Source organism: Mirounga angustirostris, unplaced genomic scaffold, assembly GCF_029215605.1.
Source record: "Mirounga angustirostris isolate CCGP_5_RB_7025 unplaced genomic scaffold, mMirAng1.0.hap1 SCAF_1, whole genome shotgun sequence".
Lineage (NCBI taxonomy): Eukaryota > Metazoa > Chordata > Mammalia > Carnivora > Phocidae > Mirounga > Mirounga angustirostris.
Window position 1 is genome coordinate 207,152,370 of NW_026991709.1, and position 14,378 is coordinate 207,166,747.

The 14,378-nt window shown below is 60.6% G+C and overlaps 2 protein-coding genes across 10 annotated transcripts in view; one reads left to right on the forward strand and one right to left on the reverse strand.

The window, feature by feature from the left end:
* Positions 1-1,256: 1,256 nt before the first annotated feature.
* Positions 1,257-3,096, reverse strand: JUNB (JunB proto-oncogene, AP-1 transcription factor subunit). Its single transcript, XM_045862927.2, has one exon. It carries the CDS (start codon positions 2,797-2,799, stop codon positions 1,756-1,758), a length of 1,044 nt encoding a protein of 347 aa, XP_045718883.1. The 5' UTR covers positions 2,800-3,096; the 3' UTR covers positions 1,257-1,755.
* Positions 3,097-5,987: 2,891 nt separating this feature from the next.
* Positions 5,988-14,378, forward strand: part of HOOK2 (hook microtubule tethering protein 2) — a 29,937-nt gene continuing 21,546 nt past the window's right edge. For 7 of the 9 annotated variants that reach the window (XM_064570228.1, XM_064570232.1, XM_064570235.1 and 4 more), the window contains exon 1: positions 14,205-14,370. In XM_064570228.1, coding sequence (XP_064426298.1) covers positions 14,326-14,370 — 45 coding nt within the window. In that variant the 5' untranslated portion in view covers positions 14,205-14,325. Of the gene's footprint in view, positions 6,235-14,204; positions 14,371-14,378 lie in introns of those variants that run through there. The other 2 variants (XM_064570264.1, XM_064570258.1) reach the window with 2 other exon arrangements.

Here is a 14,378-nt window from a genome sequence, read left to right on the forward strand (position 1 = left end):
GTATCTTGCTGTTCTTTAACAAGCTGATCTTGTTCTGGCCACAGGAACTTTGCATGTACTGTTCCCTCTTGCCCAGAACGTTGTTTTCTCAGAGCCTGTCTTTAAATTTGAAAAGTCGCATCATTAAAGGTCCACGTTTCCAATCCATTCTCCAAAGCAGCTCACCTCCCCTGCCCCATCACTACTACTTGGACCTGTTTTTTTTCTCTTGCTAGCACTTACCACCATCTCCAAATCATGTTTGTTTGTTTATAAAAGTCTGTCTGCCATGGTCCAGGCAGTGTCTCCTGGGCTAGGTTGTTCAGCATTTCATATATGAATTAATGAATTTGTTCTGCCCACCCCACCCGTGCGGTTTCTCAGCGTGTGTTTTTCTCTGCTGTTCTGGGGGCTTCCAGCTCCGAAGCCAGCTAGACCCCTTCCGGGAGCACCAGCCGCCCTCCCACCAGCCCCAGTTGCGGGGACGGGCGTCCCGCGAGAGGGCGGCGACGGCGCCCGGCGGCCCAAGCAGCCGCCCCGGCAGGACCAGACCTGGCAGTCGCCCTGCTCCCAACCTGGCGCCCGGGAGGGGAAATTGGCAGGCGGGAGCCGCCCTTCCTGACGGGGGTGGGGGGCACCGCGGCGGCGACGAAGGCTGCAGCAAGCCCCCGCCCGGGTCAGGTCAGACGGAGCGCGCGTGGGCGCGGCGGGGCCCGGACGCCAACCCGAGGAGGCAGGCTTTGGGTTGGCTCCGGGACCCAGGAGCATGGCCCTCCCACCGCGGATGCTCTGGACCCAGGCCTGGGGTTTTCCGGGCCCGGGCAGCCGCCTGCCTGGGAAAATCCCGGCCCCCTTCCCGGCGCCGCAGCCCTGCCCGGCAGAGCGGGGGAGGGGATTCCCGGAATCTGCCCGGAGACCGCCGTCGCGTCACTGGACAGAATCGGCCCATGTAGGGGCAGCGCTTCCGCTGCGTCAGCGGGGAAAGCCCCAGCGCGCGCTGCTGGGCGGGGCTGCGCCCGCGCACTGCGCGTCTCGCTCCAGGCATCCTGCCCCCTGGTGATGGGCGGTTGGACAGCGTCCCCGCCCTGGACCTTCCAACCCCAGAGATCAGGGGACAAGAGAAGGGTTGGACGCCCGGACTAAGGCTGCAAGATACTTAGGTAGAGCTGGCGAGGAGGACACAAACACTGGAGCGAGTCACAAACAGGAGTGGGGTGGGGGCAGCCCACTATTCTCCTCCCTCCTCCCGCCCGGCTTGGAAAAAAAGACAACAGAAATTAATAAAGAACCATTTTTTTTTACTTAAATAGATTCAATAAAAAGTCGGAACAACAAACACACACATACACAACACATCTTAAAATAAACTCTTTAGAGACGAAGTGCGTGTTTCTTATCCACAGTACTGTGCAGAGGGGGGAGGGCAGGGGGCGGGGGTCCCTTCCCCAGTGTCCCCGCGGGCTTGAGTACCAGGCGGCGGGGCCAGCTCCGCCGCGATCGCCCCCTCCTCCCCTCCCTGTTAAATACACAAATATATTATATTCAATATGAATCGAGTCTGTTTCCAGCAGAAAAAAAAAAAAAAAAAACATACAAAAAAACGTGGAAGGGGGGCTTGTAAACGTCGAGGTGGAAGGACCGGGCGCAGAGCGGGCGGGCAGGAGTCCAGTGTGGTTTGCGGTGCCCCGGGGGCCGGTGCCCACCGCCTGCCCCCTCGCCCCTTGGGAGGCGTGCGCCCAGTCGTCCAGACTGGGGGGATGTCCGTACGGGGGGCGCTCAGAAGGCGTGTCCCTTGACCCCGAGCAGCAGCTGGCAGCCGTTGCTGACGTGGGTCATGACCTTCTGTTTGAGCTGGGCCACCTGCTCCCGGAGGAGCCCAGCAGTGCTCGACAGCCCCGCGTTCTCGGCCTTGAGTGTCTTCACCTTGTCCTCCAGGCGCGCGATGCGCTCCAGCTTCCGCTTCCGGCACTTGGTGGCCGCCAGCCGGTTCCGCAGCCGCTTGCGCTCCACTTTGATGCGCTCCTGGTCTTCCATATTGATGGGGGACACCGGTGGCGTGGCGTCGCGGCTGCGCGCCTCAGGCACCGTCTGCGGTTCCTCCTTGAAGGCGGAGGCTCCTCGGCCCAGGCCCAGTTGTGCCGGGTGGCCGCCAGCGAAGGGTGGCGCGTGTGGGAGGTAGCTGATGGTGGCCGTCGGGTACGAGCTCCCAGTCCCGACGGCGGCCCCAGCGCCTCCAGAGGGCGCAGAGGCTGGGGAATAGCTGCTGAGGTTGGTGTAGACTGGAGGAGGCTCCGGGCCGGCGTAGACGCCCCCGGGCCCAGCCGGGGGCCCCGAGCTGGCGCCCAGGGACACGTTGGGGGGCGTCACGTGGTTCATCTTGTGCAGGTCGTCCAGGGCTTTGACAAAGCCGTCGGCGAAGCCCTCCTGCTCCTCGGTGACACCGCCCCCGGCGCCCCCCGCGCCTCCGCCGCTGCCTCCCCCGCGGGGGTAAAAGTACTGTCCCGGAGGCGTGGGTGTCGTCGTGATCACTCCGTTGCTGTTGGGGACGATCAGGCGCTCCAGCTCCGATGAGGCAAGCTTGAGCGACGCGCCTGTGTCCGAACCCTGGCCGGAAAAGTAGCTGCTGCCACCGCTGCCCTCTGGTCCTGGGCCCCGCGCCCCGGGTGCTTTGAGACTTCGGTAGGGGTCGGCCAGGTTGAGCGCCAGGCTGGGTTTCAGGAGTTTGTAGTCGTGTAGAGAAAGGCCGCCCGGAGCCCGGCCGTATCCCGCTGCTGCGTATGAGTCGTCGTGGTAGAAGGGCTGTTCCATTTTAGTGCACATCCGGGCGGCCCAGGCGGTCTGGGGGGTCCCTGCGGGGCCGCCCCGGGCCTCGCTGCGGCGAGCGGCGCTCTGTCCGCGACGGTGGCTGGACCGGGTATCTGGACGCGCGTTCCCAGGAGCTGGCACCGGCAGGGAGAGGCCAGCCGGCGGCTGTGCGCGGAAGCTCCGTGCGGCCTCTCGAGCCCTTCTGCCTCTGTCTGGCGCGCTCGCTTTCCTGGTGTCGCTTCCCCCTGCTCCCCGCTCCCACCTGACTCCGATGCTGGCCTGGCCGCGTTCAAGGTCCCGGCAGCTCAGCCTGAGCCACACGCCTTTATACGGCTATTGTCAGCTACGGAAGTGCGCTCCGATTGGCCGTCGCGCAAGCCGGGCCCCCGCGCCCCCCTCCTCCAGCGTGGGGAAGGGGAGGAGGCGGCTCGCGTCACTGTCAGGAAGCGCGTGTCCTTGTAAACAGCGGCCACGGGCTGGGTGGCTCGGCGCGGCTGCAGGGGGAGGGGCTCAGGGGACCCCGGGGTGCGCGAAGAAGGGGGAGCTGGTCCGAGACACACGGGGAGGGACTCCAGGGAAGGCGATGATTCCCCTGGATAGGAGGAACTGATACAAAGCAAGTGTGTGTGTGGGGGGGGGGGGGGTCTCCAGGGTGTACACGAAAAGGCCTGAGGGACTTGGAGTATCCGAGAGGGTTTGGAGGGCTGATTATTCACTGGGAGACCCCACAGAGGTAAGACAGGAGGATTAACCGGGGTTAATGAGAGAGGGGTAAGGAAATACCTGATTCAATAATTGTGTGGGGGTCCTGAGTACAGAGGGGTTAAAGGATTGAATTTTTACTGGAGGGACTGAACCCAGGAAGAGTGAGGAGGGGGAAAAATCAAAAGGGTAAAGGAAGGGGGATGAAGGATCCATTACGCAAGATATGAGTAGGGGTCCTGAAGTCCATGGGAGAGATTGAGGGCCTCCATAAGGGGAAGGAATTGGGGGAATCTAGATATGTAGAAAGTGAGCATACCGCCGTATACTGAGTCAGGGAAAATATGGAGGGGGAGAAGATGAGGACACTGTTAGAGGTTGGGAGTCACTGGGGTCATCTGCAAGGCCCTGATGAAGGAGTTAAAAGTGTCGGGACACACCTTCAGAGCTTAGATGATAATGACACAGGGTCTCCAGTTGAGACTTGAGAGGAGGGCTTTTTGAGGATCCTGGGGATATGGACTACTGGATCTTCCATGATTGGCACCCCCTCTTGTGGGTGACTTCCAGGCGCCTGTATTCTTTGCTCCCATCTCAAAGCCCTCCTCCAGTGACCCAGGGCTTGATCTACACCGCGTCCACTCCTGGTGCGTGAACCTACCCCGACGGCCGGGGCGCGGTCGCCCAACCCCACTCCTTCCTTAGAAACAGGCTGGGGAAAGAGCGCCGCGGCAGGAAGTGTGGCAACAGCCCCCGGGGAAGGAGCCCGGCCCTGCCTCCGTCACTCGGATCCTACCGGACCCTGCGCCCCGCCCTGGGTCCGGTCGGGTTCTGCGCCTCAGAAGAGGAACGTGGACGTGAGACCCTGGCTAAGGCCAGGGTGCGCAGAACACGCCCAGCCGCGTAGGCCTCCAGTCACTCTACCCCCTCTTCCAGCAATGGTTCAGCCCGCGGCACCCGCAGGCGATCGCGGAGGCTGGCAGTCCGGGGACGATTCCATTAGCCCGACGGAGGGGGACGCACCGGGGAGCGGGCCTGGTCGCCATGGCAACAGGCCGGAGTCCGCGGGCTGAACTGGGGGCGGGGCGGCCCCGGGAGGCTCTCTCCCGCGTCCATATAAGGACACAGGAAGGGGTGGGGCCAGCGCCGTCCCGGGGCCCTGAGCCAGGACCCGGGAGCCCGAGTATCTGCCAGGTCCCAGGGCGCGCCCGGGCCCCCGGACGGCTAGTCCCGACCAGCCCCGCTGCCGCCCCCGAGGCCCCCACGGCCGCCTCGCTGGGCCCCACCCAGCTACTCTGGGGCTGCGTCCTGCCGGGCCCGGCCCGGCCCAGCCTGGCAGGTCCCCGCCTGCCCGCGGGCCCGGGTCGGACTTCGCCCCCGGCCCGACAGGGCGCGGAGGGGCGGGCCAGTGCCTAGAGGTGCCCCCGGCGCCTGGGCGGGCTGGCACGACTGCCTCCTTCCTCGGGTGGGGTACCCTTCCTTTACAGCAGGAGGTCTGGGCCTCTCCTCCCCACATCCCTAGGGGCTGGGGTGCCCCTTCTCTCACACCAGTAGGCGCGTTTAGTCTAGGGGTCCGTCAACCATCCAGAATACCTAAAAAGGGGGGATCCCTTCCCTCTCCGGGATGTCTCCTTCATCCAGTCACAGGAGACCAGAAAATCCAGGGGAGAGAATCTGAGAGAACTCAGTGCCCCTTCCCCAGCACTACATGGAGGTTTAGATGGTGAGGCTCCTAGTTAGATTTAAAGTGGGACTTCCAAGCAGAATGTGAGCCACTAGAACAACAGGTGAAAGATCAGTCTCTCTCTCTCTCTTTCTCTGAGAGAGAGAGGCCTCTATCTTCTGGGAGGATGGAAATTTCTTTAGGGTAGAGAGAGGCTGAGAGACAGGGGCTAGCCTGACTTTGTAGGGCAGAGAGAGAGCATAGTTAAGTGTGAGGGAGAGAAGGAAAATGAAAGAGGCAAAAAAGAAACTGAGCTTGTGGGGGCAGGGGGAAGTCCAGTAGAGCAGTGAAGTTAGGGAGGAAGGTCCCATGAGAAGCTGCGGGTATCCCCATTTTTGGAGGGTCCTTGTGACCCCTGGGTGCTCCCTCCCCTCCTCCTCTTGCTTGAACTGCTCCCCTAACCCCACCCCAGGCTCAAGGGAGATTCCAGCGGCTGGCCGCTGAGTCTGGCGGGCGTGCTGCCAGGCCTGTGTCTCCCGCCCATGCTAATAACTGCAGCTGACATCTGGCTGGGCCCTGCGGGGGCGCAGTGGGCAGCGTTGTGGGGCTGGGCAGGTCTGGCCTGAGGGCAGCATCTTGGGAAGCCAACCTGCAGGTCCCGCAGGCCAGGAGGCCACAGTGATTCAGCCCTGGCCAGTGCTGAGGTTGGCCATGCCAGGGGAGTCCTGGACGGAGGTGAGGCTGGCCCAGAGAGGGTCGAGATGGAGGACAAAGATGGAGCAAGGAAAAGTGGATGTATGGGGGCGGGGGTCAGGGCAGGGAGAGAGATGCCCAGAGAGACAAACCGGGGGCAGGGTTAGCGTCATGCAGACTAACAGTGAGACTCAGAGACACTTAAGATAGGCAGACAGACTGAGAAATAATAATTATTTTAATAGCTAACACTTATATGGCTCTTACCATGGGCCAGGCACTCTTCTAAGCAGTTTACATAGAGTAACTCATTGCCTGCCTCCCAACAACCCAGCGAAATGCATGCTCTTTGTATCCCCATTTAACAGACAAGAAAACTGAGACACACAAAGGTAAGGAACTTGCTTGATATCCCATAGCTACAAGTACTGGAGTCAGAATATAACCTGAACTGTCTGGTTCCAGAGTATTAGCCACTGTCTTGTGGATTTTTGTAACCAGAGAGGCATTTATGCTATACCAAGTGTATGGCAAGCTCTGCAGGCCCTTTCCTGAAGGGTCTCTTTCTAATCTGCGAAGTAAAGCTGGGCACAGGGCAGAGGGGTGGGGGTGGGGGTGAGAGCAGGCTAGCATGTTGAAGTGGGGTCAGGTTGCTCCATGTACTCTGCATGGGTGTTTGAGCAGGGGGTGGGGATTGGGCCAGCAAAGGAGGGCGGGGGCCCAGCCGAGCTGGTACAGCCGGTTCCAGGCCCCTGCCAGTCTCACCCTTGTGGCCTGGGCACCACCCCCTCACACCGCCCTGCTGGCGCCAAGGCCGGCTGGGCTGTGAGGAGGGTGTAAGGAATAGCCCCCTCCCCCACCCAGCCTGGGTGCCCAAACTGGCAGCTGGGTACTGCCCAGCCCCTGGGCTTCAGATCAGCATCTGGCTGAGGAGTCTGTGCCCAGACTTCTCCAACACCCAGGGGCCTGGGGCCTGAGGCCTGAGGAGTGGAATAAGGAGGAAGTTCACCCACCCCCACCCACAGGTTTCTCTGGGGCTTTTGGCCTTGAGGGACTTCTCCTTCTTATAAATAGCCTGGTGACCCCCTTGCCCCAGCCCCACTGACTGACCGGGCCCTCACCAGGAAACTGGGCTGGGGGCTGCCCGTGAGTCAGCCAGTGGGCAGGCCAGGGCGAGAACCCACAAGTCATAGCACCCAGCCTCCCGCATCCCTGCCCCTGGGTGTGGACAGACAGCTGGGCAGGAAGAGGCTGAGAATCATGGAGGCCCTCCTCCAGGAACCCCTGGCCTGCCAGCCTCCCCCTCCCCCACCTCTGCGGTTTGGGGGGTCCCTCACCCCCTCTCCTGGAGAGGAAGCTTCTGGGTTTTCTTGGAAGCAGGAAGGAGAGTCTGTCTCCTCAGGCTGACTCAGCTGGGCATGAGGGGAGTTTCCCACAAAGCTACTTCTGCCCCCCCCCCCCCACTGCTGGGAGCGGTCTTGGGGGGCCTAAGCATGGCTGACATCCTGGGTCACCCCTTTACAGGGGATGTGGTGAAAAAATAAGCCCACACCCCACCAAGGACTGAGGCTGATGAGCTGGGCCTCCTAGGGGAAGTGACAAACAGCAGGGAGGGAAGTGTGGGGGGGTGATGTTTGGAGAGAGGAAGCACCAGGATGGGGGGGGGCGGGCAGAAACAGACTGGGAAGCACAGAGCCCCACAGCACCTCAGCATGGTCCAGGAGCACGTGTGTGTCTGGTTGGCTGTGGGTTTGCATGTGGCTGGCCTGTCAGGGCGTGTGAGAGTGTGTGTGAGGCCTCTCTCCTCAGTGCATGTGTCTGTGTGTTGGCCCAACCCTGCAGGGGTGCGTAGGGCCTGTCTGCTTTGGGGGGCGGGAGGTGCGTGAGTGTATGTCCATGGTCTGTGGAACAGGTTGCATGTGGCTGACCCATATGCATTTGCTGCTTTGGAGTTCATACGGCTAACCTATTCGTGTTTGGTGTGTTATGTGTGTTTGTGTGTGTGAGGTCCACAGCTTGCCTGTGTGAGGTCTGTGTGTGCGTGTGAGGTCTGTGGCTAGTCTGTACGTCTGTGTGAGCTCTGTGGCTGTGTGTGTGCGTGTGTGTGTGTGCATGCGCGTGTGTGGCTGGTCTGTACGTCTGTGTGAGCTCTGTGGCTGTGTGTGTGCGTGCGTGTGTGCATGTGTGTGCATGTGGCTGGTCTGTACGTCTGTGTGAGCTCTGTGGCTGTGTGTGTGCATGCGCGTGTGTGGCTGGTCTGTACGTCTGTGTGAGCTCTGTGGCTGTGTGTGTGCGTGCATGCACGTGCGCTAGCCAACAGGTTCTGTCAGGGTGTCTCTGTGCCAGTGTGTTTACGAATGTCGACTATGGCTTGTTCATGCCTCTCTGTGCTGGGTGTGACTGGCCAGACCATGTCTGTAAATATGTCCGTTTGTCTGCTTGCATCTGTCTAGTCTGTAGGTGGGTCTGAGTTGTGTGTGGTACTGCTGAGGTATTGTGTACGTGTAAGGCCGTGTCTCTGGGTCCTTTGGAGCCTTGGGAGTGTGTGTGTGCGCAGTGTGTGTGGGAGGCTGGGCTTCTCCGTCATGGTATATCTGTGTCCTCTTCATCCACCTCTCTATAGGTTTAGGTTTGTCTCTCTTGCCTCTGAGTACCTTGCTGACCTGGTGATCTTGTTGGTGTGTGTGTGCACGCACATGTGTTGCTTTCTCTTGTGTCAGGATCTGACAGTGTGTGCGTGTGTGTGTCTGAACATCTCCCGAGAAGTAGTAGATGTCCCTATCCTGAAAGCAACTGTCCCTTCTCTCTGAGTCTATCAACACGTGTGTGTCGACTGCCTGTGTCTGCACCCAGTTCTCTATGTTGCTCTCCTGCCTGTGTGTCTCTGGCCTATTACATTTGTCTCAGTGCGAGTGAGTGTGGCTGTGTCTGCTGGGCTGTGTGCTTCTCACCCGAATGTCTGTCTGTGCCTGTGTTTGTCAGTGTGTCCATCTTGCCTGTGTGCCCAGTTGATTTATCTGTATCACACACACCCCACCTGCATGCCTCTGACCTGCTGATGTCTTCATGTGTTTGGCAGAGTTTCCATCTTGCTCCTGAGCCTGCCCTGTCTCTGCCCTATATGTGACAGCCGCTGCTGGGTCGGCTTGCCCAGATGTGTGTCTGACCCTGTCTGTGTGTCCTGCTTGACAGTCTCTCTGTGGCCAAGGTGAGAGGAGTTTGTGTGTCTGGACTGGGTCTCTTTTGGGGTGACTGTGTGTGTATACTCCTTGCCATCCCCTCCCCCAAGTCTGGCCACCCTGGGCCATGTTTACTCTGCCCCCAGCCGATTTCTGCCCTGCCCGGGGAGGGGCTGACCCTCCAGTCTGTCCAGCCGGCAGTCCACAGGATGTTCCCCAGACGCTGTCTCCGCCGACATCCCCTCCCTTTGGCCACCCCTGGGTCAGGACCCAGGCGTCCAGGGCAGCGGGGGTGGGGCTGCAGCGTGGGGGGGGGGTGGCCTGTCAGGGCCCCGGAATGAGGGTGGGAGGTGGGGAGGCAACCGGCCCAACAGGTTCCGCCTCATTCCTGCCCCGCCTCTCACTTCCTGGGTGCCTGCCTGGGGCAGGGGGTGGACGGGATGAACCCCATGGCCTCAGAGTGCCTGGGTGGGGCACGGCCCGCCCCGCAAGACCTGGCTTCTGCTGGGCACCTTGACACCCAGGCCTGGGAGACAGAAGGAACCTGGGTCCTTCTGCCTGCCAGGCCTCCTCCTATTGCTGTGCCCAGCTCTCAGGATGCAAAGCGTCCCCTCTATTATTCACCTAATTCCCACAACAACACAATGGGCCAGGTAAAATTATCCACCATTTTCATATGGGGAAACTGAGACAGAGATTGCAATGACGGCAGAGGCAGGATTTGAACCCAGCTCTGAATGCTGCCCAAGACCCCCAGCCAGCTCACCACCTGCCTTCCTTCCCTTCTCTAAAAATGATACATGTAGGGTGGAGTGTAAACCCAGGCCCCCATGAGGCCTGGCTCAAGGGGGCGCCCGGCTTGCCCTGAGTCCAAAGGGGCCCCTGTTTGAAATGAATAAGAAAACGGCTTTAACCGTTTCATCGCCACGATGGGCTCTGCCAAAACTTCCTGTGGGCTGGGGGGGAGGGGTGGGAGCTGGGTTCCCGGAGGCCTTGGCTGTGGGGGAAGGCCCTGCCAATTCTGGGGTGGGGGGAAACACCTCCAGCGACTTTGGCGAGGGATGGCTAAGGGAAGACACCGTCAGCCCCCGGAAGGGGCGCCCTTCCCCCCTGGACTGGGAGGTCCCTAGAACTTAAGTCTCAGCCCCCACTGCCTGGAGGGGGTCTCAGAGTCCGCAGCCCCCTCCCCAGGGGCCTGACTCACACTCGGGGAAAGCCGCGGTGAGTCACGGGGGTGGAGAAGGGGGAGCAAGGTCGGCTGCGGCCAAGGGACCCCCGCGCTGGCCTGAGTCACGCATGCTCCAGCCTCGCTGACCCCCAACCTCCTTCCCCAGAGACCCGAAGCGGGAAGCGCACTGCCGGTGGACCACGGAGCCGAAGGAAGAGCGGGGCTGGGGGAGGGGGGAAGCACGCGTCAGGCCGCGCGGGAGGCTCCGGTTCCCATGGTAACTGGGGGGGGGGTCTCTCAGCTCCACGGGGGGGGGGCGTTCCTCTCAGCAGGGACGGCCCCCGCGCGCCGGGGAAGCCCCCGCGCGCTCCGTCGAGGGGCCACAAGTTTCAGGTCGGGCAGGAAGGGGTTAACGGCAGCCCCCCTCCCGGGTTTCACCCGCGCCCAAAGCCTGGGGAGGGGGCGGGGCTCTGCCCCGCGCGCCCCACCCCCGCGGCCGCCCACGCGCACGCAGCCAGCCCATCCCCCCACGCTCGCACGCACGACCGCGTCGGGCTCCACGCATGCAGCGACCCCTGTCGTGTCTCACGTCAGGCACGACGCACGCGCCTCCGCAGCGCGGGGAGGGGCCCCTCCCGGCGTAGAGCAGTGGGACGTGGGGCGTTTGGTGCCCACTGCGCACATCTCCGCTTCCGCTGAGCGCGGTGTCCCGTGTGACTTTGACTCCCCCCCCACAAGGTCACAAACTCTCCAATGACCCCCAGTGTCACACGGACACAGGATACACCTGCCATACACTGGCTCAAACCTTCACTAGTCCAGCCAGCCCCGCAGCGGACACGGTCAGGGTCACACGGACACACAGACACACGTGGAGACCCAGATGGTTACACAGGCACACCTGTTATTCCTTGTGTTTGGAGGCAGGGCTATCTCCATTCACAGACCGGTGGTATATATAGGTACTCTGATAAGGCCACACCATCACCATCAAGACAAAATAAGACACAAAGTCTTGAATGCCAGGACTCCAGTTGCAACACAGCCATACCTCTCACACAGAGATTGTAAAGGCACAGAGACACATGGTGGGGACAGAAACGACAACCATTTAGTCACATGGTCATCACAAATAGGGTGCACAAGTTAGAGTCACAGACAAAACCACAAGGGCACACACAGGGACACTCCGATTGTCATGGGGATGTGGACAAATCAAGGACACACATGTCAGGGTCATGCTATTACAGAAAGCCACATGGCAAGAAAAGACGTCGCAAAAAAACAGAACCTAAAGCCACATAGAGGTACTGATTGTCACACACTTCTCATACAAAAAGATGACACAGGGATGTAGACACACAAGGTTGCATATAGAGAAGCATTGTGCCCCAGTCCCCATCAGCACCCCCACCACCAAATCACAGTCTGTTGCATAAATTCCCAGGGCCCCAAAACACAGGTAGATGCAGACACAATGCCCGTGCACACACAATCACAGACCCACCATCTCACACCTACATAAATGAGCACACTTTACATGGACTCAAGACACACACACACACACACACACGGAGGAGGACAGGATGGGAGTTCTCGGTGGGATGTCAGTGTCTTTACTGCAAAAGGCCCGCCAGAGTCCCTCCTGGTATGGAGTGTGGTGTCCACCCTGTTGCTGTGGTCAGCCCTGGGGAAAGGGCATCATCCTCCAATTGTGTGCACCCAGGATCCCCATCCTAGCCCTCATGACTGGGTCTCTGCCCAGATGTGAAGGCCGGAGGGGATGGGCCAGGGTCCAGCTGTGGCCGCAGGGAGGGGCTGAGTCACCAGCTTCCCAGCAGTACAACCCAGGCTGGGCCCAGCTGTTCCTGGAAACAGGCAGGAGGGGGTGGGGTCTCCAAACCAGCTAGGGGCTGCTGGCCCCCACCCACACTCTTTATCCCTACTAATGGAGGCCTCTGGGGCATCCCCCAAACTTTGGGACTCCCTCCACCAAAAATGGAGGTTTGCATCTTTCCCCGAAATATAGGGTTCCTGCCCCCAAATGAGGGCTTGTGACCCCTTTCATTGAATTGAAGGTACCCAGATCGCCCCCAACAGTGGAGCTCCCTGCATCCCATAACAGAGATTGCTGCTCTTCCCTGCCAACATGGAAGCTTCCTTTCCCCACAAACATGAGAATCCATGCCGCCCCAAATGGAGGGTTATGGCTCCTCTCCCAGTTTGAGGGCACCCAGACCTTTCCTTAAATCTGGGGACTCAGGTCACTGAACATCTAATCTAAAAAGCCCATAATATCACATTAGAACAATTTAAGTCCATGCCCCAAATATTTGGATTCCCAGATTCTTCCTACACATCAAGATCCCTGCAGTTTTTGCAAATATTGGGGATCCCATCCCAAATATGTGGCGGTCACAACATGTCCCCCAACATTGGGCTAACAGGCCCTCCCACAAATATCCCAGGCACCCCCCTGCTTGTAACAACCGTGGTTCCCGGCCCATCTTCCACTTTAACCTGGGCGTAGGGTGGCCCCATTTCCCCCTATTGGCAGCACCCTGTCCTCCGGTGGGTGCGGGAACGGGGAGCCAGCGGCAGCTGTTCCCACGCCCGCCGGAAGGCAGCCCAGTCAGGAAGCCGGCACTGCCGGCCCTTGTCCCCTTCCCTCCTCCTCCCTCTCACCCTGCTCCCAGGGGTTGGAGGCCGAAAACAACGCGGGAAGGGGGTGTGGGGGTGTAGACGAGCCTTGGAGGCCCCCGCGTGCATGCGGCTGCGCGTCTGAGTGGGCTGTAACTGGGTTTCTGATGGTAGAGTGACTGTGCTCATGCGATGCGGAGTGGGGGCTGCTCTCATCTTGCTCAACCCGCTCCAAGGCAGGGTCGTCGGAGCCAGACTCAGGGTTGGAGAGAGCAGCGCCCCTCCCCTCAGACCTAGACCCACCCCCAAAGCAGAGCCCGCCCCTCCCTCCAGGTACAGCTAATAACCTCTAATTACTGCTCATTACCTTGCCCGCCCCGTGGGAGAGGAGCTGCTGGGTATTCTGGCGCCAAAGGGTGCGGGCCGGGGCTTTACCCCTCCCCTAAAGCCAGCTAGAGCCTCTGTTTCCTCTCCTGCGACCGGGAATTAAAACAGCACCTGCCACCTAGACTCATGGGAAGATTTCAACCGCCTATATAATTTAAATCGCTTAGCGCAGGAACTGCATACTGTAGACACTCAATAAATGGTGACTGCAATTTTATTAACTACTATTGTTACCACTTTCCTTTGAGCCCCCTCCACCGCCCGGGCGGGGTCTCTGAAAGGGCACAGTGCTTCCCCGCAGGCCGCGCTCCTGCAGTCTGCGCGCCCCCTGGTGGGCCTTGGGGACCTGGGCGGCCTGGTCCTGGGATCTGAGGCTGGAGGACCTCAGGGGCTCGGGGCTCGGGGCTCGGGGTTGGGGGTTGGGTGGGGTGGAGTGAGCATGGTGCAGGAGCAGCTCAGTGGAACTCGATCCATACTGGAGAAGTGCGTCTGTCCATCACCCAAGACCTGAGTCTGGCTGATTCATCCTGTCCCCTCCTCCTAGGACCACGCTCGTGTCCCCTTGTTTACCCCTGAGTCAAGACTCTCAAGTCACCTCCACCAGGAAGACCCCTTTAGGATCTCTCCTCGAAGTCCACAGAACGTGTTATGGCCTGCCCTTTCCCCGCGTAGATAAAGGCTCCGATAAGGTGGTTAGGCAGCAGAATTTCTCCCAGCTGAAGGGAACGGACGTGAATAAGCCTGTATAACAGGGTGGGATAACTCCGCCTCACATGATGAGGAGTTATCGTGACGTCTCCGCTACCCCCAAAAGAACCAAGGAGGAGGGGTAGCGGGTCCACATTTGGGATGTGCAAGCTTGGTCCAGGCTGACCCCTAGCGGCAGGGCGGGCGCCCGAACGCTGCCCGGATCCAAGATGGGGGAACTGGAAGTCTGATCTGGCGTCGGGAGATCACGTGTCCGGGGCGGGGCCTGCGCCTAGGGGGCGGGGCGGGGCGGCGCTCTAGGCCGAGCGGGAGGTCGGGGCTGCGGGCGCTCGCTGGTGGCGGATCAGGAGGTGGCTGCGGTGGCGGGGCTCCGCGGCCGGGGTCGAATCCGATCGGGAGCCATGAGCGTGGACAAGGCCGAGCTATGCGGGTCTCTGCTCACCTGGGTAGGTCG

What these genes read in the sequence shown, in the direction of transcription:
- JUNB (XM_045862927.2), bottom strand. Translation starts at nt 2,799, where the DNA reads ATGTGCACTAAAATGGAACAGCCCTTCTACCACGACGACTCATACGCA.